Raw genomic sequence first — 22,607 nt, 5'->3', positions numbered from 1 at the left:
CTGCAGCCCTTGTGACGTCACACAGGCACAGCCCGTCCCTGGGAAACTGTGAATTCTCTCCTGCTGGCACCTGAGCGCCATGAGACCTGGGCTGGCTTGTGGGACAGAAGAAACCCGATCCTGAACACGGAGCCTCAGACTCCTTCCTGGTGAGCTCAGAGGCCCGTTGATAAACAACATGTTGTTTTTAAGTTGTTATTGTGGAAAGAACAGGGCAGCAGAGAGGAGCTTACTAGCACACGAGTGTTTGACCCCCGTGAGAGGGGAGGGTGGGACGGGTCTGGCAGATGCTCAGTGTCGGGGGTGGCTAAACCCCGGGAACAGTGTTTGCAGAGCCAGGAACAGCCTGAGTGCGCTCAGCGGCTCTGGACTCTGGTCCTGCTCTGCTGGGGCTCAAATCATTTGATTTTGGTCTTTACAAAACTACAGAAACGTTGACAGCACTAAGCCCATGGGTGAGATGAAACTTTATTCCAAAGGAGAGCCGCACATCTGAGAAAAACCTGAATAAATCCCCAGCTGTTTTCACCAGGGCTCTCAGTGCCCACCTCGGCATTCTGTGTCACTGTCTCAGTGCCTACCTGGGGCATTCTGTGTCACTGCCCACACTGACTCTAGTTGTGTCCACATGTCAATAAACTTCTATTTTCTTCTGTTTTGCTATAAACCTTATACTTCTGGCCAGAGGCTTTTTTTTTTTTTTTAATTAGGACTTATCAACAGTGATGACAGAAGTCACTGTTGATTCTGAATTGTCAGCGCAGCCTGGCTGGCTCCTCGAACAAAGACCTTCCACACACATTTCCTAGATTCACCCCGTAGCACCTTCCCATTTTAGGGCAAATCCCAAAGGGAAATAGCTCTTGACTGTATGAAATTTAAGGACTAAGCTTTTTCCATCGGGAGGGAATAAATGGCCTCCTTGCACTGGAATAACCCATATAACGCTCCTGATTTCTGATGACTGAGTTGCAGTTTGCCTGAAAAGCTTTAGCCTATGCATTAAGCATCGCAGCCTGACCTCAGTCACAGCTCCTTTTAGAGGAGGTCTTGCTTTTTTCCTAGAATTAATTAAAAGCTAATTTTAAATGAAGAGGTAAGGGAATTCCGTATTTAGTAGTTAGATGTAGAGGTGGATGCAGCAGGTGGTCTGAGCGGGTGGGAATGGGAGAAGTCAGGTTTGGGGGCTCCTCCATCAGTAGAAACAGTGGGGGACCATGAGCTGAGTTTGGGGGACCCGCAGCACCCGAGTCTCAGAGCCATGGACATCCCCCCACAACGAGGGGCGAGAACCTGCTGCTTCCCCGAGAGGTCTCAGGTGGTTAGGGTAACCCCACCCGGGCCACCCAGACTCCCCTCCCTCTCATAGGGTCTATAACCTTTGTCACAGTTGCAAACTCCCTCTTGCCATGTGAGGTGATGTGGACACAGGTATATTTTGGGACGAAGGAGCAGACATTGGGAGGGGGCCTTCTGCCCACTGAGGGTGGGTGGGCTGCGCCGGCACTCGGGCCGCCATGTGTCTGTTACTGAGACCATCCACGGGCACCGGTGTCTCTGTCTCCCCATGTCCCGGTGTCACTGGACCCCCTCCGGCAGTGGGAGGTGTGTGTTCATGGGTCCCCTTTACTGGACCCCCTCCGGCAGTGGCAGGTGTGTGTTCCTGGGTCCCCATCACTGGACCCCCTCTGGCAGTGGGAGGTGTGTGTTCACGGGTCCCCGTCACTGGACTCAGACCCAGTCCACGAGGGAGCCTCCCGTGGGCACAGTCCCCAGGCCCTGTGTGTGCATCTCCAGAGATGGGGCGCACCCTGTCTGTTTCTGCGGGATCTCAGCCCACTTCACTTTTGCTCTGGCAACGCCCACCCACAGCCCCCTGACATGAGGCCCTCTCTGCACCCACCGTGCTCAGCCCCGCCCACTCCATCCCACCCACTCTTCTCCCAGCGACGTCTTTGAAAGAAGGGGGATCAGTTTAGTGTCCATCCTCAGCGCCCAGCGTGCCCAGCTGGCTGTCAGAAGCAGCTCTGGGAGTGGATGGCTGATGCGACAGACAGACTGATGACTGGGTGCTTGAGGCCCACGGACAGGAAGGGGCCAGGGTCCGAGCAGCCTGGGAGGCCAAGCGCTGGCCTTCCAGAACTGGAATTTTTGCGCTGCTGCTGCTGCTAAGTCACTTCAGTCCTGTCCGACTCTGTGCGACCCCATGACAGCAGCCCACCAGGCTCCCCCGTCCCTGGGATTCTCCAGGCAAGAACACTGGAGTGGGTTGCCATTCCCTTCTCCAATGCATGAAAGTGAAAAGTGAAAGTGAAGTCGCTCAGTCGTATCCGACTCTTGGCGACCCCATGGACTGCAGCCTACCAGGCTCCTCGGCCCATGGGATTTTCCAGGCAAGAGTGCTGGAGTGGGGTGCCATCGCCTTCTCCGGAATTTTTGCACAGAAGCAGCCAATTGTGGGTCCGTGTTGGAAGTGTTTCTTTGGCTTGCTGTTCATTGCTTTTGTTATTATAATCAGACAGAATGGCCTGCCTCAGAGAACCCTGCCTCTCTGCCTGCCTGTTAAACCAAAGTGTCTTCTTCAGAGTCTTCTCCACCTGTGGATGGCAGGAAGGAAGAAATGAACACACCCCCTGGCTGAGGCAGGCTTGCCATTCTAGGAGATGTGTGCAAGACTAATGGCCTTTTGACTTTGCTTCCTCATCTCTCCCCCCCCAATCTCTGATCTGTAAAAGAACCTGGCATCCAGACCCCGCTAAGATTTTTGGCGCTAGCCTGCCGTCTTCTCGGTCAGCTGGCTTTCTGAATAAACTTACTTTCCCAGCCTCATGCAGCCGGCAGAGCGAGCCTGGACTCGTATTTAACAGAATGAGGCTGGTGGCTGAGTTCTGTGCCCTCACACTCAGACGTAGCTGAGGATCTCATGCAGGGCGGGGCTTGGTGGTGGGGTCCTCAGTCCCCAGGAGGCGTGACCAGGTGGCTGTGCAGCAGGAGAGCAAAGTATGGGTGGAGAGCGGGCCCGAGCCTGGGGTGCAGGCGTCTGTGCAGGGAGGCCCGGTAGCCATGGTGGGCAGCTGCCCTTGGCTCGCCGGCGACCTCCCAGTGGCCTCATGTCTGACAAGCCCTGAGCGAGAAGCATTGGCTTTGCAGGGGATGGTCTGAGCTCACTCCCCAGGCCTAGACCGAGCGGGGCTGGATGTGCATGGTATCCTTGGGGAACGTGGGGACAGACACGGCCACCTTGTAAGAAGCTCATGGGCGTTAGAGCCTGTGTCATGGTCTGAGCGCCGTGCCTGGCGCCTAGTAGATCTCCAACTTCAGGGGCACCTAGTAGGTCTTTAACTCTGAGACACCTAGGAGGTCTCCAACTGCAGGAAGCCCACAGGCAGCTCTGAAGTGTTAGCTCTGGCTTTCCTGCATTGGTGGGAGGTTGTTAAAGACTTCTGAGACTTACTGAAAGTCGCTATTACACCCAAGGTCATTCGTGAAAAGGCATGAAAATAATGAGTGTCCTCCTATAACATGCAGCAATGTGCTTTGCATCCACACACCTCCATCTTGACTAGAACTTTCTACAGCAACGGAAATCTGTCTTCTGGCTGTTCGGATAAGGGGCATTGAGCTTTAGATTTCATTCGCTTCAAACTCAAATGGTTCAAATAGCAGATAGTTGCCATCTTAGCGCAACCACAGCACACATAGACACCACACTGCATCAAACCTTGTGTGCTCAGAACCCAGGACTGAGTGACTCACCTGTTCGAAGGGCTGGATGTTTTGTCTAAACACAGGATCATAGGAAAAGCTGTGAGTGTCTAAAGAGAAGACAGGGGGCTGGATTTCACACCCCCCACCTCTGCCCCTGCAATTTCTATTAAACTGGGTTGGGAGTTTCATTTTCCTCCGAGATTTCTCTCTGTCCTGACTCCTCTGCAGTGTTTCACAAAGATCTGTTTTTCTTTTATTTCAATGCAACACATTTTAAACACACTTGAGTAGCGAAATCTTACCTGTTAATGGAGTTTGCCAAGAGAATGATAAAGCTTTAAGTCACTAAGTCTTGGAGTAGCTGTAAGGTCACCACGTGACACCTCAGTTCTAGCCAAGTGTGCAGGCTCAGGAAGTGGGCAGACGTGGCCTCCAGCGAAGGCTATGAAAGACGCCATGGAGAATTTCTGCCCCAAGCCAAGGTTACTCTGCCAACTAAAACAGATGTTTCCAAATGGCAGAGTTCATGGGGAAAAGCAGAAGTCAGCCTCGGAAACTTCCAGCTGTTTTTGAAGTGCCCTTTGATGAATATTGGGGCTTCCCTGGTGGCTCAGAGGTTAAAGCATCTGCCTGCAATGCAGGAGACCTAGGTTCGATCCCAGGGTTGGGAAGATCCCCTGGAGAAGGAAATGGCAACCCACTCCAGTATTCTTGCCTGGAGAATCCCATGGATGGAGGAGCCTGGTGGGCTATAGTCCACGGGGTCGCAAAGAGTCGGACACGACTGAGCGACTTCACTTTTGATGAATATATATATCAGATCAGATCAGTCGCTCAGTCGCGTCCGACTCTGCGACATATATATAGTAACGAACTCGAGGAAAGTGTGCTCACCCCGTTTGAGAAACAGACCACGTTAAAAGATCTGGCTTGGTGGCCCCAGACGCTGCCTGTATCTTGCAGACGGACGAGGGTTGGCTTCGGCGGCTTTACCCGTTAGCCATAGAGGGTGCGGCTACACTGACCAATGTACCCCCAGGAAGGACTTTTTATGTAGGTATTTTCCAAATGGAAACATTCATTTTCAGAAGGGGCATTCTCCCTTTTTTAAAAATTTTTGTTATATTAGAGCATAGTTGGTGAACAATGTTGTGTTAGGGGGTGTTCTTTTTTAAAAACAAGTGCTGTGCCGCGGTGTTTATTGTCTGAATGGAGTGCCGGTTTTCAGGGTGGGGCTGGAAGAACCTGAAGCGGTGACTCCAATATTTAGGAAAAAAGTGTAAAATGTTTTTCCCCTTAATCTCTTTCTCCCTTGAATCTGCAGCCTCTGGTCGACGCATGTCATACCAACTGTTTGTGTAGTCTGAGGCGCATCACAGCAAAAGATAAAAGACGGCTAAGATGAAAAAGAACGCTCTCCATCCTCCACAGCTCCCTGGGAGGCAGGGAGGCAGGGAGGCAGAGCGATGCCTGCTCCGTGTGGGTTGGGCCTGTGTTGCCATGACGCCGGGCTCCTCCCATCCAGTGGGGTACCGGGCCGGGAACCCTGCATCCCTGACTCAGGCAAACGTGCGGATGCTCTGTCCTGGGGTGTCTCGAGCTCACTGCAACCGACTGAGAAACAAAGCCAAGCCTGTTTGAAACAATGGGTGACTCACATGTTCCGTAATTAGCTAAGGAAATGAAATACTCACAAGTCTTTGTTGAGTGTGCATGATGGTCCTGGCCCTGTGGGTTTTGTTCAAGATGCGGGACACAGACTGATTTGTCGTGGTGGTAGTGGTCGGGGGGACATCTGAGCGACCCACCGAGTCTGGGACGGGTCTGCTCCCAGCCTGGCCTTGCCTCGTCCCTCTGAGCCCCCAATATCCTGAGCTGCCGGCAGAGCTGAGCAGAGCCGAGTATGTGAGCTCTGACGGCTACCCCGGGGCATGGCAGGGACGCTCCGGGAAGAAGCATTTGATCAGCGGCCGTGAGGGCACGTCTACCAGGTGGGCTAGTGTTGCCTGTCCTTTGGCGTTAAAGGTTTAGAGACTGCGTGTGTGTGTGTGGGGGGGGGGGGACACGGGTGGGCTGCCCACTATTATCTTCTCCAGCCAGTAAATGTCCTGAGTGGATGGAAAGTTCTGTGTACCAGGCAACCTGGGAGTCACGCACAGCTATGAGCACTCAGAATGTGGCCAGTACAAGAGGAACTGTACTGTAATTTTATTTTATTCACTTTTATTCACTTGTAATTCTTTAAAATTTTATTTTGTTCACTTGTAATTCTTTAAAATTCACTGCAATTCTTGTAATTCAATTGTAATTCTTTAAAATTACATTTTATTCACTTGTGATTCTTTAAAATTCGCTGAATAGCCACCTGTGGCCAGGGCTTCCAGGCTGCCCCATGCAGGTCTGGACCAGTGCGGTTCTCCAGCCCCCAGGCCCCGGATCCCACCCGGCCAAGTGCTCTCTGTCGCTCCGTCTCCTTGGTGCCCAGCTCGGGTGTCCCTCCTAAAGGGGGCCCCAGGAGGACACCTCTTGTCTCTGTATCTCCTGCTGTGTCTGCCCTCCACTATCACCCCCTGGAGAGCAGGGGTCGGGGTCAAGGGTCAGGGGTCAGTCCCACGTGTGGCCGTGGGCCTGGCCACCGTGGGAGCTTCAGCTACAGCCACTGGATAAGCCTAACACTAATGCGTGAGCATCCCTTCTGAGACTCTGACGCGGGCTGAGAGCTCTCAAATATCCGTCATGTCAGGACCTGTCTGGGTTGGAAATAGGGTTCCCTCCCCAGCTGTGTGGTTTGGACAGTTCACTCGGCCTCTCAAAGAGGCATTTTGTTTGTAAGATGTGAATACCAAACTCACAGGGTTGTTCTGAGGATTAAAATCAGATAAAATAAATGAACTGTGTAGGACGCTATCGTAGACTCAAATAAATGTCAGGAAATAAATGTCCTGTTTTCTTCTGCACCTATTCATCCTTGGGAAGATTTTAGTCCATTTGAGGAATCAGTATTTTAACACACAAATCAAGAAAGCATTATTCACTCATTCATTAATCCAGCAAGTATTTGTCAGGCATCTTGTATGTGGCTGGCAACATTCCAAGCCCTGCAGATACACCCGTGGGCCAAAAAAAAAAAAAAATCAGTGTCCTCAGTAGTTTTTCAGCTGTTCAGGTGGGTCCGACTCTTTGCAACCCCATGGACTGTAGCACACCAGGCTTCCCTGTCCTTCATCGTCTTCCAGAGTCCACTCAAACTCATGTCCATGGAGTCAGTGATGCCGTCCAGCCATCTCATCCTCTGTCGCCCCCTTCTCCTCCAGCCCTCGGTCTTCCCCAGCATCAGGGTCTTGTCTGATGAGTTGGCTCATGAGTGTCCTCATGGAGCGTAGCCCATCTAACTGGGAAAGAAGATAATAAAAACCTACAAGAAGGCGAATCCCACAGAGGTCTGTGTGCTGTGGAGACAAAGACAGATGCGGTGGGGGCGTTGGCAGTGCTGGGGTGGGGGTGTGGGTGGAGGTGCCACCGCACCGCAGGAGCAGTTTGCACCCAGAAGGTGACAGTCCAGCCGGGCCTTGAGCAGAGGTAGCGGGTGAGCTGCACAGGTGCCGGGAAGAACTTCCTGGCAGAAGGAACAGACGTCTCCAAGCCCCAGAGGCTGGGCGCCTGGCACGGTGGACGAGGAGGGTGGTCTGTCCTGTTTTCTGGGCCCGCCTCCACCAGGGTCTAGTGCCCAGCTGCTCGATATGTGTGTGTGTGTGTGTGTGTGTGTGCTCTTAATATATATATTTTATTGAAGTATAGTTGACAAAATGTTTTAGGTGCATAGCAAGGTGATTCAGTTATACATATACACATATATTTCAGATTATTTTCCATTATTGCAAGATATTGACTATAGTTTCCTGTGCTATACTCTAAACCTTTGTTGCCTGTATATCTTTTTTTTTTTTAATTGGAAATCTACCATTCTATTCATACTAAGACAAACACGTGGAATCAAAACACATTTTGTTTTTTAAAGTGAGATTGTTTTCTAATGTCTCAAAGTAGCCTTTCTGTAAAGGCTATTTTCCAAATAATTTTATTTAGGTTTACTTATTTTGGGCCATGCTGAGTCTTCTTTGCTGCTTGGGCTTTTCTCTAGCTGTGGCGATCCGGGGCTTCTCACTGCAGTGACGTCTCTCGAGGATCGCGGCCGGAAGGGCGTGTGGTCTGTCTTTGCGGCTGGGTCCTAGAGCGCAGGCGCCTGGTTTTGGCGCGCGGGCTTAGCTGCCCCGAGGCGTGTGGGATCTTCCTGGACCAGGGATTGAACCTGTGTTTCCTGCATTTGCAGCGGATTCTTTACCACTGAGTCGCCAGGGAAGCCCAGTATGTGTTTTTTGAATGTACCTCAAAACTATTCAAGGCAAATTGTTCTTTTCTACATTGAAGCATTTTTTCCTCCTTGAATAATGACATTTTGCATTTTGTGGCTGCAGAATTTGTGTATTTTCTTCCTAGAAGGTTCACGCGGGGGCCGTGCTCTAGTTCCCTCCCAATGCAGTTTTGTGCAAAGTTGCTGGGGAGGGACCCTGAGCCAGCGGGTACCCCCACAACCAGTGGGGGGCACGTGTGTTGTTTGAATGGCTCAAGCCTTGGTTTGCGGGCCTGATGAGGGCCTTGCTCCCTGAGACTCGGCACCCAGAGGCTGACCCAGCCTGCCTTTATCCTTGCAGGAAGCATGGCTGACTCCCCCAGGGAAGGAAGAGTGGCCAGGCCTCCAGACTTCACGCAGCTGATTGACTTGGCATCTGAGTTTGTAGGAGGAAAGGTAAGCAGGGTGTCTCAGGGCGGGGACAAGTGTTGTACTTAATGCACCCAGGCTGAGGCTCCAGCTGACCACTGTGGGGACCTGAACTGGAACAACAGGAATCAGGAAGAAGGCTGGCCTCCCCAAGGAAGCCCGTTACTGTGAAAGTCTCCCAGGGAACTTTCCTTAAATTGGTGACAATTATGACCAGGGCAGCATTGCCCGAGGTTGGAAGCACACATTTTGCCCCTGTGAAAAGAACTCTCCACCCCGTAGTGTGTTTTCTTATGGGGCAGAGGAGTGGTCCTCAGACTTCAGTATGAGAATCACGTGAGAACCTAACATGAGGCTCCAGGTAAGCTACAGACCTACCCTCAAGAGCTTAGGCTCTGCTGGGAGACATGCAGACCAGGGCTGGCATCAAAGCAGGACAGGGCGCTGCAGGACCACATCTGTCATGCAGGGTGGGGAAGCAGAGGGAGGACCATACAGGGAAGCGATGCTCAAAGGAGCCCTCAGTCAGGAGAGGAGCCTGTAAGGCAGGGGGGTGATGGGGAGGGTCAGACAGAGGACGAGGGGAAGGGAACTGATGTGGGGTGTGAGGGCAGGAGCCTGGAGGGGTAGCAAGGCCCCCCATGCCTGGAAGGTCTCTGCCTTAGAGGAGGTTTGCAGGCCCTGAGCAGGGGAGAGACGCCCAGGTGAGCTCACCGAGCTGCGTCCTCGGGAGGCAGATGTCAACAGACAAAACCACGCACAACCTGAAAGCTGAGCACAATGCTTTATTCGGAGACAAAACTGAGGGCCTCGGCCCTGGACACAGCCTCTCACTTGGCTCTACGGACGGCTCCGAAGAGGTGAGGGGGGAGCCAGGAAATGTAGGGGTTTTGCAACAAAGACCATGTAATCACAAGATCAAAAGATTCCTATTTGTAAAAGAAAACCAGACATCTTTAGTTAAGGAATTTAGCCCTTTTCTGTGTATGGGCTTCCCAGGTGGCGCTCGTGGTTAAGAACCCGCCTGCCAATGCAAGAGACGCAAGAGACGTGGGTTCGATCCCTGGGTCAGGAAGGTCCCCTGGGGGAGAAAATGGCAACCCATTCCAGTATTCCTGCCTGGAGAATCCCATGGAGAGAGGGGCCTGGTGGGCTACAGTCCATGGGGTCACAAGAGTTGGAGACGACTGAGCAAATCTGGGCTCACTGACACCTTCCTTTTTTATTATTAAATTAATTTATTTTAATTGGATGCTAATGACACCTTCCTTTGATGTGCGCTTCACTCCAAATCCTATGCTTTCCAGTCACACAGAGACGGCCCCCAGATTTGGCCAACCAGACAACCAGCAGCTCCCAGACAGCTAGGCCCTCCCCTGCCTTTTAGGTTCTGGCTGGGCTCAGAGGTCAGGACACTCTTTCCCAGACCACAGGGGTCCCCAGGCCCCAGGCTTGGTGGAGTGGCCAGCAGCCAGTCTGCACCTCACTCTCTAAAGTGTTCTACTTTGGGAGTCCAGTGGTGAGGACTCAGCTCTTTCATTGCCATATCCAGGGTTCAATCCCTGCTTGACAGGGCAACTAAACCCCCCCCCCCCCCCCGAACCATGAGGTGTGGCCAAACAAACATTCTGCTTTGGTTAACAAACCACAGAGGCAAAGGAGAAGCCTCAGCAAGATGGTAGGAGGGCAAAATCGTGTTTAGAACCAAACCCCTTCCCCGCCAGAGATGCTTGGACAGAGCAAACAAACCTTGTGTGCACCAGGACCCAGAGACCCCCCAGAGACTGAGCCAGAACTGTCTCTGAGTGTCTCCTGTGGAGGTCCGGGTCAGCAGTGGACGCCGCAGGGGCAGGGGCTCGGGGTGCAGCACACCTGGGTTTGGCATAAGCCCTCTTGGAGGAGGTCGCCATTAACCCCCCCATAGAGCCGCCAGAACTTACACAGGACTGGGAAATAGACTCCTGGAGGGCACACTCAGAACCTTGTGCACCAGGACCAGGAGAAAGGAGCCGTGACCTCACAAGAGACTGACCCAGACTTGCCTGTGTCCAGGAGTCTCCAGTGGAGGCATGGGTTGGCAGTGGCCTGCTGCAGGGTCGGGGGACCTGAGTGTAGCAGTGTGCGCTTGGGGCCTTTTGAAGGAGGTCGCCATTATCTTCATTACCTCCACCATGGTTTGGTCTCAGGTCAAACAACAGGGAGGGAACACAGCCTCAGCCATCAACAGAATATTGGATCAAAGATTTACTGAACATGGCCCCACCCATCATAACAAGACCCAGTTTCCCCCTCAGTCAGTCTCTCCCATCAGGAAGCTTCCATAAGCCTCTTATCCTTCTCCATCAGAGGGCAGACAGAATGAAAACCACAATCACAGAAAACTAATCAAACTGATGACATGGACCACAGCCTTGTCTAACTCAATGAAACCATGAGCCATGCTGTGTAGGGCCACCCAAGATGGACGGGTCATGGTGGAAGCTTTGAAAAAACATGGTCCACTGGAGAGGGGAATGGAAAACCACTTCAGTATTCTTGCCTTGAGAACCCCATGAACAGTATGAAAATGCAAAATGATAGGATGCTGAAAGAGGAACTCCCCAGGTCGGTAGGTGCCCAATATGCTACTGGAGATCAGTGGAGAAATAACTCCAGAAAGAATGAAGAGACGGAGCCAAAGCCAAAACAACGCCCAGTTGTGGATCTGACTGGTTATGGAAGTAAAGTCAGATGCTATAAGAAAAACATTTCATAGGAACCTGGAATGTTAGGTCCATGAATCAAGGCAAATTGGAAGTGGTCAAACAGGAGATGGCAAGAGTGAATGTCGACATTATAGGAATCAGAGAACTAAAATGGATTGGAATGGGTGAATTTAACTCAGATGACCATTATATCTACTACTGTGGGCAAGAATCCCTTAGAAGAAATGGAGTAACCATCATAGACAACAAAAGAGTCCAAAATGCAGTACTTGGGTGCAATCTCAAAAATGACAGAATGATCTCTGTTGGTTTCCAAGGCAAACTATTCAATATCATGGTAATCCAAGTCTATGCCCCAACCAATAATGCTGAAGAAGCTGAAGTTGAATGGTTCTATGAAGACATATAAGACCTTCTAGAACTAACACCCAAAAAAGATGTCCTTTTCATTATAGGGGGTTGGAATGCAAAAGTAGGAAGTCAAGAGATACCTGGGGTAACAGGCAAATTTGGCCTTGGAGTACAGAATGAAGCAGGGCAAAGACTAACAAGAGTTCTGCCAAGAAAACACACTGGTCATAGCAAATACCCTCTTCCAATAATACAAGAGAAGACTCTACACATGGACATCACCAGATTGTCAACACCAAAATCAGATTGATTATATTCTTTGCAGCAAAGATGGAGAAGCTCTATACAGTCAGGAAAAACAAGACCGGAAGCTGACTGTGGCTCAAATCATGAACTCCTTATTGCCAAATTCAGACTTAAAGAAAGTAGGGAAAACCACTAGACCATTCAGGTATGATCTAAATCAAATCCCTTACGATTATACAGTGGAAGTGATAAATAGATTCAAGGGATTAGGTCTGATAGAGAGAGTGCCTGAAGAACTATGGACAGAGGTTTATGACATTGTACAAGAGGCAGTGATCAAGACCATCCCCAAGAAAAAGAAATGCAAAAAGACAAAATGGCTGTCTGAGGAGGCCTTACAAATAGCTGTGAAAAGAAGAGAAGCGAAAAGCAAAGGAGAAAAGGAAAGATATAAGCATTTGAATGCAGAGTTCCAAAGAATAGCAAGGAGAGATAAGAAAGCCTTCTTCAGCGATCAAAGCAAAGAAATAGAGGAAAACAATAGAACGGGAAAGACTAGAGATCTCTTCAACAAAATTAGAGATACCAAGGGAACATTTCATGCAAAGATGGGCTCAAAAAAGGACAGAAATGGTATGGACCTAACAGAAGCAGAAGATATTAAGAAGTGGTGGCAAGAATACACAGAAGAACTATACAAAAAAGATTTTCATGACCCAGATAATCACAATGGTGTGATCACTCACCTAGAGCCAGACATCCTAGAATGTGAAGTCAAGTGGGTCTTAGGAAGCATCATTATGAGCAAAGCTAGTGGAGGTGATGGAATTCCAGTTGAGCTATTTCAAATCCTGAAAGATGATGCTGTGAAAGTGCTGCACTCAATATGCCAGCAAATTTGGAAAACTCAGCAGTGGCCAGGCCTGGAAAAGGTCAGTTTTCATTCCAATCCCAAAGAAAGGCAATGCCAAAGAAGGCTCAAACTACTGCACAATTGCATTCATCTCACACATTAGCAAGTTCAGTTCAGTTCAGTTCAGTCACTCAGTCGTGTCCGACTCTTTGCGACCCCATGAACCACAGCATGCCAGGTCTCCCTGTCCATCACCAACTCCTGGAGTTCACCCAGACTCACGTCCATCGAGTTGGTGAAGCCATCCAGCCATCTCATCCTCTGTCGTCCCCTTCTCCTCCTGCCCCCAATGCCTCTCAGCATCAGAGTCTTTTCCAATGAGTCAACTCTTCGCATGAGGTGGCCAAAGTACTGGAGTTTCAGCTTTAGCATCATTCCTTCCAAAGAAATCCCAGGGCTGATCTCCTTCAGAATGGACTGGATGGATCTCCTTGCAGTCCAAGGGACTCTCAAGAGTCTTCTCCAACACCACAGTTCACAAGCATCACTTCTTCGGCACTCAGCTTTCTTCACAGTCCAACTCTCACATCCATACATGACCACAGGAAAAACCATAGCCTTGACTAGACGAACCTTTGTTGGCAAAGTAATGTCTCTGCCTTTGAATATGCTATCTAGGTTAGTCATAACTTTCCTTCCAAGGAGTAAGCGTCTTTTAATTTCATGGCTGCAGTGACCATCTGCAGTGATTTTGGAGCCCAAAAAAATAAAGTCTGACACTGTTTCCACTGTTTCCCCATCAATTTCCCATGAAGTGATGGGACCGGATGCCATGATCTTCGTTTTCTGAATGTTGAGCTTTAAGCCAACTTTTTCACTCTCCACTTTCACTTTCATCAAGAGGCTTTTTAGTTCCTCTTCACTTTCTGCCATAAGGGTGGTGTCATCTGCATATCTGAGGTTATTGATATTTCTCCCAGCAATCTTGATTCCAGCTTGTGTTTCTTCCAGTCCAGCGTTTCTCATGATGTACTCTGCAAGTAATGCTCAAAATTCTCCAACCCAGGCTTCAACAGTACATGAACCTAGAACTTCCAGATGTTCAAGGTGGATTTAGAAAAGGCAGAGGAACCAGAGATCAAATTGCTAACATCCAATGGATCATCAAAAAAGCAAGAGAGTTCCAGAAAGACATCTACTTCTGCTTTATTGACTATGCCAAAGCCTTTGACTGTGTGCATCACCACAAACTGGAAAATTCTTCAAGAGATGGGAATACCAGACTACCTGACCTGCCTCCTGAGAAATCTGTATGCAGGTCAAGAAGCAACAGAACTGGACATGGAACAATAGACTGGTTCCAAATTGGGAAAGGAGTATGTCAAGACTGTATAATGTCATCCTGCTTATTTAACTTATATGCAGAGTACATCATGTGAAATGCTGGGCTGGGTGAAGCACAAGCTCGAATCAAGATTTCTGTGAAAAATATCAATAATCTCAGATATGCAGATAACACCACCTATATGGAAGAAAGTGAAGAACTAGAGAGCCTCTTGATGAAAGTGAAAGAGGAGAGTGAAAAAGTTGGCTTAAAACTCAGTGTTCAGAAAACTAAGATCATGGCATCTGGTCCCACCACTTTATGGCAAATAGATGGGGAAACAATGGAAACAGTGGCAGACTTTATTTTTCTGGGCTCCAAAATCACTGCAGATGGCAACTGCAGCCATGAAATTAAAAGGCGCTTGCTCCTTGGAAGAAAAGTTATGACCAACCTAGATAGCATATTCAAAAGCAGAGACATTACTTTGCCAACAAAGGTCCGTCTAGTCAAAGCTATGGTTGTTTCAGTGGTCATGTATGGAGGTGAGAGTTGGACTATAAAGAAAGGTGAGCGCCAAAGAATTGATGCTTTTGAACTGTGGTGATGGAGAAGACTCTTGAGAGTCCCTTGGACTGCAAGGAGATCCAACCAGTCCATTCTAAAGGAGATCAGTCTTGGATGTTCATTGGAGGGACTGATGTTGAAGCTGAAACTCCAATACTTTGGCCACCTGATGTGAAGACCTGACTCATTTGAAGAGACCCTGTTGCTGGGAAAGATTGAAGGTGGGAGGAGAAGGGGATGGCAGAGGATGAGATGGTTGGGTGGCATCACCAACTCGATGGACATGAGTTTGAGTAAACTCTGGGAGTTGGTGATGGACAGGGATACCTGGCATGCTGCAGTCCATGGGGTCGCAAAGAGTTGGACACGACTGAGCGACTGAACTAAACAAACCACAGACCACCCCCCGCCCCCAGCAGGGCGTCCTAGGATGGGTTGGCTAAGCCACAGTTGTGACTCTGGTGACAATTTTTTCCCCATTGCTCTGGGACAAGGATCACAAAGCCCAGGGTCCTCCGTTCTTGAAAAAAGTTGGTTTATTTTCTTTCTAAGAAGTTAGCACTTTTGTATCCAGATGGTAAGGGGGATTAAGAAGGAAAGGGTGGGAAGGCAAGATTAAGGAGGAGGCAGGCAATGAAATCGAAGCATTTAAAAGGCATTGTGTCTTAATTGCATATTGTTTCTCTCCCCCTCGGCAATTTCACATTTTCTTTTTATTGCATCTCATAATGTTTCACCAGGGAATGAAATAAAATGGTTTTAAATTTATGGTTATTTTATCTTTACTTCTTTCTTTGTCTAGATTTTATTTGCAACAGATGACTTCTTTGCTCCTGCTGAAAATCTTTTAAAGGTACTGTAAATTGGTCTCTGCTAAGTGCTGGGGTGGGGTGAGCCACGCAGTCCTGCTAATTAAAATCTCCCTGTGTGTTTAGGCTGGGAGTCACGTGATGTGACCCAGAGAATTAGGGTATTAAAACAGTAGAAACGTGTGGAAATTAGCCCCCACTCCTATTAAGACGGCAGAGACAAATGCGGACCGACGCAGGATTCTGGGACCACTTTGCTCTATGGGGGAGTCGCTGATGTCCTCTGTATTTCTCTCTGCCCCACATTGTGTTCATAACTTGTGATGGGAAGAAAAGTGTTGCAGAGCTTGAATTTTTTGGAAAATGTATTTCCTACTTAGTTATAAAAATGTTGTTCAGTCACTCAGTTATGTCTTTTTAGTGACCCCGTGGACGGTAGCACCCCAGGCTTCCCTGTCCTTCACTATCTCCCAGAGTTTGCTCAAAGAGTTGGTGATGCCATCCAACCATCTCATCCTCTGTCGTCCCCTTCTCCTCCTGACCTCAATTTTTGCCCAGTGTCAGGGTGTTTTTCTAATGAGTTAGTTCTTCGAATCAAGTGGCCAAAGTATTGGAGCTTCACTTCAGCATCAGGCCTTCCAATGAATATTCAGGGTTGATTTCCTTTAGGATGGACTGGTTTGATCTCCTTGCAGTCCAAGGGACTCTCAAAGCGTCTTCTCCAACACCACAGTTCAAAAGCATCAATTCTTTGGTGTTCAGCCTTCTTTATGGTCTAACTCTCACATCCGTACATGACTCCTGGGAAGACCATAGTTTTGACTATATGGACCTTCGTTGGCATATGTTTATTAAAAACAGAAAATACTGATAAATGTAGGGAAGAACGGGAACTCTGGGGAATCCCGCCACCTGGTCCCTGCAGTGGGACCAGCGAGAGTTATTGCTAGAGGGGTGATGGCCTTGGTGCCCGTAGAGCTGGTGCCCGGCAGCGTGTGACTGCTGTGGGGCGGGGGTCTCACTTTCACTGCTGGGCCTGGAGCAGCTCAGAGCACGGGAGTGGGGGCAGGGGTGACTGTTCAGAGTGACCCTCAGCATCGAGCCTACACTTCCTAAGACTCGGCCGGATTCTGGTTGCCCAGTCTTTTCGGGGTTGCTCTGGGAGTCCAGCTACCCTTTCTTGCTTTGCTGAATGGCCTTTCAGGAGGCGCCCAGGTTGCGGCTGCACCAGTGGTGGGGCCCCTGGAATGAGCCATGTGGTTTTACCTTTTGCTGCCAGTGGCAAGTTCCCTGGATGAAGGCCTGCAGAGAAGGATGAAGGCCCGCAGAGAAGGATGAAGGCCTGCAGAGAAGTAGGACTTCTTTCTTGGAAGCCGATATGAAGATATGCGGGCATTGTCCTCCGTCTCCCCTACAGTCCCTGTTCTCTGTACCACCCATCTGTCCCTTTGGGGCAGAAGTTTATTTGCTGGGAGCCCAGGCTCTCGCGTGAAGGTTAACGATCCGCTCGTCTTTGCTTTAGAGGGACAACCCAAGTTTTAAAGAACACGAGTACACTGAGTTTGGGAAATGGATGGACGGATGGCAGACCAGAAGGAAAAGGATTCCAGGTAAGACGATGATGACTGTTCACTCACTCCTGTGACATTTGAGATCAGGGGCTATTGGAAAGCAGTGCACGTTGGGAGTCGATTTTAAAACGGGCCCTTGGACTACTCGGTCACCTCAGATGTCCCTTCTGAATGGCAGGCTCTGCCAATTCAGGAGGGGTCGCAAGAGCCCTGGTCATCAATGCGAGCAGGAGCAGGCAGGCACTTGTGAGGAAAAGGAGACTCTGGAAAAGGAGGGCTGTGGGTGAAGGAGACTGAGCCGTGTGCACACACAGGTCGGTGCGTGTGCGGCATTTGATGTCAGCACCCCTCTCTGAAGTAGGTGTTCTGGTCCCATCCGATTGCCATGGAAACAGCCTCATTCACTTAGCTCAGGTCACAGCAATGGTGAGAGAAGCCAGGAGCTCAGCCAAGATCCATCCTGTCTTTATGTCACCTTAAGAGGCTACTTCCGCTCACTGCTACTCATCAGTCAACATACACCCTTTAAATTTAAAGAAATGTCTGTAAAAGAAAACCAGCCAGCATCAGGCTAATCTCGGACTTTCTTGCTACTGTCTCAGGTGTTACAGAAACAGTCGCTATTTCTAATTTTCTGTATTTCTGTGGTACGCCAGGCCTTAATGGCTGTGCTCGTGCTGTGCTTGGTCATGTCCGACTCTCTGGGACCCTGTGAACTGTAGCCCGCCAGGCTCCTCTGTCCACGGGATTCTCCAGGCAAGAATACTGGAGTGGACTGCCATGTCCTCTTGCCAGGTCTCCCACATTGCAGGCAGATTCTTCACCGTCTGAGCCACCAGGGACGCCCAGGCCTTATTCAGTTCAGTTCAGTCGCTCAGTCAGTCGTGTCCGACCCAGAGCCTCGACTAGATGGACCTTTGTTGGCAAAGTATTAGGCCTTATTAGATTCTAATAAAACTGGACATTTTAAGGTGGATTTGAATCTGACTGCTGGAAACCAAGAATCACACAGTGTCATACTGGGAGTTCTTCTATGTCATCCGATGCAGGGTGGGGTAGTCCTGGCTGGGGCCCTGAAGGCAAAGCTTAGGCTGTTCCAGGAGACCCAGCTCAGTACTGAGCCCTGGCCTAGCTGGGCTGGTGGTCCCTATACCAGAGTTAGAGCTAAACTTTTTGGAAGCTGAGCTCATCTCTGATTTGCAGTTACAAGAAATGAAGCTCAGAGATGCCCGTCTGCCAATGCTGCCCACAGGAGGTGGCCAGTTTGGAGTCAGACATGTGGCCCCTCTGGACCCAGGGCTTATGTACGCTCTGGTCAGATTAGAAGTGAGGGTCCGTGTGGCGAGTGGCGGTCGGGTGTAGCCACGTCATAAGAGACCTTGCAGCCTCGGGAGAAGGAGCCCGCACCGTTTTCCCCGATGCGCGAAGGTCGTTTCCGGCGTTTCACTTCCGCTGTCGGCGTGCTCAGCCCTGCGGCTCGCGGCGGGATTCAGCCGCGGGGGCCCTGTTGTCTACGTCCGCAGGTCACGACTGGTGCGTGGTCCAGCTGGGCATCCAGGGAGTTATCCGGGGCTTCGACGTGGACACGTCCTACTTCACGGGAGATCACGCCCCTCGAGTGTCGATTCAAGCGGCAAACTTCGAAGAAGGTGCCTGGGGGACCTTTGTGGGGAGCTTTGTGGGGGCCCCTGATGGCTCACTTCGCGCCCAGACAGTCTCGTCCAGAGGCCCCCCTCGCTGCCACAGAGGCTGATGACATCCCCCCTCAAGGGCTCCGTGATTTTTGAGATTTAGCTTAACAGTGACCTTCGGCTCAACTTTCGCTATTCTCACACTGCAGCACCCCCAGGAGGCGCAGGGTTTGGGGAGCAGGCTGCCTGGGCGGCCAGGGCGGTCTGGAGCCCGGTCCGGGCAGCTGTGGGGCCGCTGCCCCCGCTCATTCTGCTGCACCCCAGCCCCCAGGGCCTGCATAAGGACGCGGCAGCTCTGGGCTTTCCAGGAAGGTTCCTTTCCGAATCCTGGAATGGAACTGGTGTCCTCTGAGGTTGGTCCCAGAGGTAGCTTTCTAGAAACATGTACCCTCAAGGGCATGTCTGTACATTACTTGGGAAACAGAAGCCATGTCAGTTAGCGGTCTTATCCTGGAGGCTCTCTGTGCCCAGCTTGTAGGAGGCTCCAGGGGCGTGACAGTCTCCCCTCCCGAAAGACAGTTGGAGGGACCTGAACAGTCACGTGATGGTGGGAGGCAGTGACCAGTGACCCAGAGAAAGATGCTTTCAGGAGGCTGACTGTCCACACAGGCTCCTGTTGGTGAATCGCCGGTGGGTCAGTTCTGAGGATGCCACTGGGGGAAACAGTGTTTGTGAATTGACTAACAATATTCCAGAACTTTATCAGTCCAGCCTTTTGAAAACCCGAGTCGTGTGATGAGTTTGTCTATCTGGCTAAACTTGGAGATGATATTTACCCTCTGATGAGCAGACAAACCACCAGGTGTGCAGCACCCCTTCTGAAGTTACCCTAAGTATTTTAAATATGGAGGAACTTTAACACGTATATCTATTACATTGGGCATCTGATACTTTGACTTAAACGATATCTTTAGGCAAAATGAAAATGACCCTACAGCCCACTAAGAAAGTATGTATATTCTGATTTTGAATGGGAATGGTAACCCTCATGGTCACTGTAACTTTAGATAAGCAGCCAGAAATCCCACAACGAGAAGTCAGGACAGGAGCCGCGGCCACCCCCGAGGAGTTTGAAGCCATTTCAGAGGTACGTCCCCCGGGGCAGCGGGGGCTTGTCACGGGCTGTTGGGAGCAGCTCTGCCCACCTGCCTGCCTGCACTCAGCCTGGCCGAGCTCACACGTTGTGCTTACCCCGTGCGACCCTGCAGAGGTTTCTGGGTGGATCTGTGCACCCCTGACCCCAGCGCATGCGAGGTCCAGGGTGCTGCTTTCCATGGGGCAGTCTGCTCACAGAGATGCGGGAATGGTGCCCTGTGAGATAAATACAGAGTCAGTTCACATACTTTTGATAGCAATTGGACAAAGTAACGTTATGCCGGATGAATGTAATCCAATAAACAATTTGGTTTGTGTTTGGGGACATTCTTGCTTTTTGAAGTTTGTCTGCTGATCTTCATTGCATTTTACAGAAGTGTGGATCCATAACACACTGGGGAAATGCATAACGGCAACAACAAGCGGGCCCTTCCAGTGAAGCGCTGACCTAGGGGAGAGTGCTGGGAGGCTCAGGCTGACTCGTTTACCCCCAGGCCCACGGCAAGAGCCTGGGTTTTATTTAAACGTTCACATCACCTTCTGGCTGCTGCTTTTTTATGAATCCTCAAAGTGAAGACATCCGGAGGCTCAGCCCTAACCCCCTGCCCATCCCTGGCCACCACCAACAGGTGGCTGTTACGACCGGGGTGAAATAGAAGCAGGCCTTTACTCTGCTTATTAAACCTGGGACTTGATGTTTATTAGTGCTTTTATTACAGTGTTCCATTAGGCGTCCATCATTCATTTTTTTCCAAAGTGGTTGCCCCGTAAGCCCCACGCAGGCATCAGGATGACGGGATTTATCGCTCCCTAGAGCCATCTCTACTGTTTTTATATTTGTTGCTAGCTGAAGTCCGACGACTGGAGTTGCTTGGTTCCCATGACAGAACTTACACCGGGAAATCCTGCTTCCAGCCACAACTACTTTCCGGTCACTTCCCAGCAGAGGTGGAGTCACATACGACTCAACATTTTCCCGGGTAGATATAATGGACCGCCTCCAGTCCTGTGCTTTCTTCATTGAGTGCCGGCATGTTTTCAAAACACAAAGAAAAGTCACCCTTTCCTCCTCGGTCACTGATCTCTCTAGCATTTTAGGATTTTAATCTTCCCTTTCTGTGCACTAGGAAGTCCTCGTTTTAGGCCTGCTGTCCATAGGTAGTTAGGAAAAACTGTCAAGTAAGTTAGGATGCGATGGACCTAAGCTGTATTAGGTTAGATGTCACCTAACAATGTCTATTTCACAGACATATTAGCAGTTGACGTGCTGTGTACAAATAACCCTTATTTTGTTTTATTGGACAGCTTTATTGCAATGTAATAAGTGTAACATGCATTTCACCCACGTGAAGTACACAGTTCCATGGTTCATAGTACATACAAGTATACAGTGTAAAGTCTATGTAAATATATACTATGGCTTCCCAGGTGTCTTAGAGGTAAAGGATCTGCCTGCAATGTAGGAGATGCAGGCTCAATTCCTGGTTCAGGAAGATCCCCTGAAGAAGGAAATGGCTACCCACTCCAGTATTCTTGCCTGAAAATTCCATAGACCGAGGAGCCTGGTGGGCTACCGTCCATGGTCCATGGGGTCGCAAAGAGTCAGACACGACTGGGCGACTGAGCTTGAGCGTGAAATTTATATATATATATATAGTATATGTGCAGCCATCACCACGGTCAACTTTAGAGCATGTTTATCACCTTGAAAAGAAACCTGATACCTTTGGCTATCAGCATTCATCTCCCCACCCGTAAGCGGTCACTAGCCCACTTTCTGTCTTGATCCACTGGACTGCTCCGGACGTTTCATAGAAATGCTCTTTTGTGACGCGTTAGCGTGTTTCCAAGGCTCACCCGCGTTGTCGTGCGTCAGTACTCCATTCCTTTGTGTGGTCAAATAATCTTCCATTGTGTGGACAGAGCTCATTGTCCACGTATCAGTTAATAGACATTTGGGCTATTTTCACCCACTGAAAGCTTATGAATAATGCTGGTATAAACACCCTTGTACAACTGTTTGTGCAAACGTATGGTTTTCATTTGGGTGTGCAACTAGGAGTTGAAATTGCTGAGTCATATAACTGTGTTTTTAATTTTATGAGAAATTATCAGACTTCTTTCCACAGTGGCTGCACCACATTACATTCCCACCAGCAACGTGTGAGGGTCCGGTTCTTCCACATCCTCCCGACACTTGCCACTTTCTGAGTTTTTGATCACAGCCACCCCAGAAGAAATGAAGTGGTATCTCGCTGTGGTTTTGATTTGCATTTTCCTCACGACCGATTATTATTTTTTAAAAGTTTCTATTTTTTGTATCGGAGTGTAGTTAACAGCGTTGTGTTAGTTTCCGATTTTCTGATGTTCAGTCGCTCAGTCATGTCCAGCTGTTTGCAACTCCATGGACTGCAGCACGCCAGGCCTCTCTGTCCATCACCAACTCCCAGAGTTTGTTCAAACTCATGTCCATTGAGTCGGTGATGCCATCCAACCAGCCCATCCTCTGTCATCCCCTTCTCCTCCTGCCTTCAATCTTTCCCAGCATCAGGGTCTTTTCCAGTGAGTCAGTTCTTAACATCAGGTGGCCAAAGTATTGGAGTTTCAGCTTCAGCTTCAGTCCTTCCAATGAATATTCAGGGCTGATTTCCTTTAGGATGGACTGGTTGGACCTCCTTGCTGTCCACGGAACTCTCGAGAGTCTTCTCCAGCACCAGTTTGAAAGCATCAGTTCTTTGGCGCTCAGTCTTCTTTATGGCCCCACTCACATCTGTACATGACTGCTGGAAAACCTGTGTGTGTGCGTGCCCAGCTGGGTTTGACTCTTTGCGACTCCATGGACTGTAGACCGCCAGGCTCCTCTGTCCATGGACTTTTCCAGACAAGAATACTGGAGTAGGTTGCCAT

The 22,607-nt window shown here is 49.8% G+C and overlaps 1 protein-coding gene across 2 annotated transcripts in view; it reads left to right on the top strand.

Annotated features, from left to right (window-relative positions):
* Positions 1-22,607, top strand: part of ALLC (allantoicase) — a 30,907-nt gene that overhangs the window by 1,953 nt on the left and 6,347 nt on the right. For both annotated transcript variants that reach the window (XM_061426709.1, XM_061426710.1), the window contains exons 2-8: positions 7-149; positions 8,421-8,515; positions 15,337-15,387; positions 16,866-16,953; positions 18,438-18,563; positions 19,613-19,692; positions 20,548-20,680. In XM_061426709.1, coding sequence (XP_061282693.1) covers positions 8,426-8,515; positions 15,337-15,387; positions 16,866-16,953; positions 18,438-18,563; positions 19,613-19,692; positions 20,548-20,680 — 568 coding nt within the window. In that variant the 5' untranslated portion in view covers positions 7-149; positions 8,421-8,425. The remainder of the gene's footprint in view (positions 1-6; positions 150-8,420; positions 8,516-15,336; positions 15,388-16,865; positions 16,954-18,437; positions 18,564-19,612; positions 19,693-20,547; positions 20,681-22,607) is intronic.

Source organism: Bos javanicus, chromosome 8 (genome assembly GCF_032452875.1).
Source record: "Bos javanicus breed banteng chromosome 8, ARS-OSU_banteng_1.0, whole genome shotgun sequence".
Lineage (NCBI taxonomy): Eukaryota > Metazoa > Chordata > Mammalia > Artiodactyla > Bovidae > Bos > Bos javanicus.
Note: the sequence above shows the minus strand (reverse complement) of the source record. Positions and strands in the feature narration are given on the sequence as shown.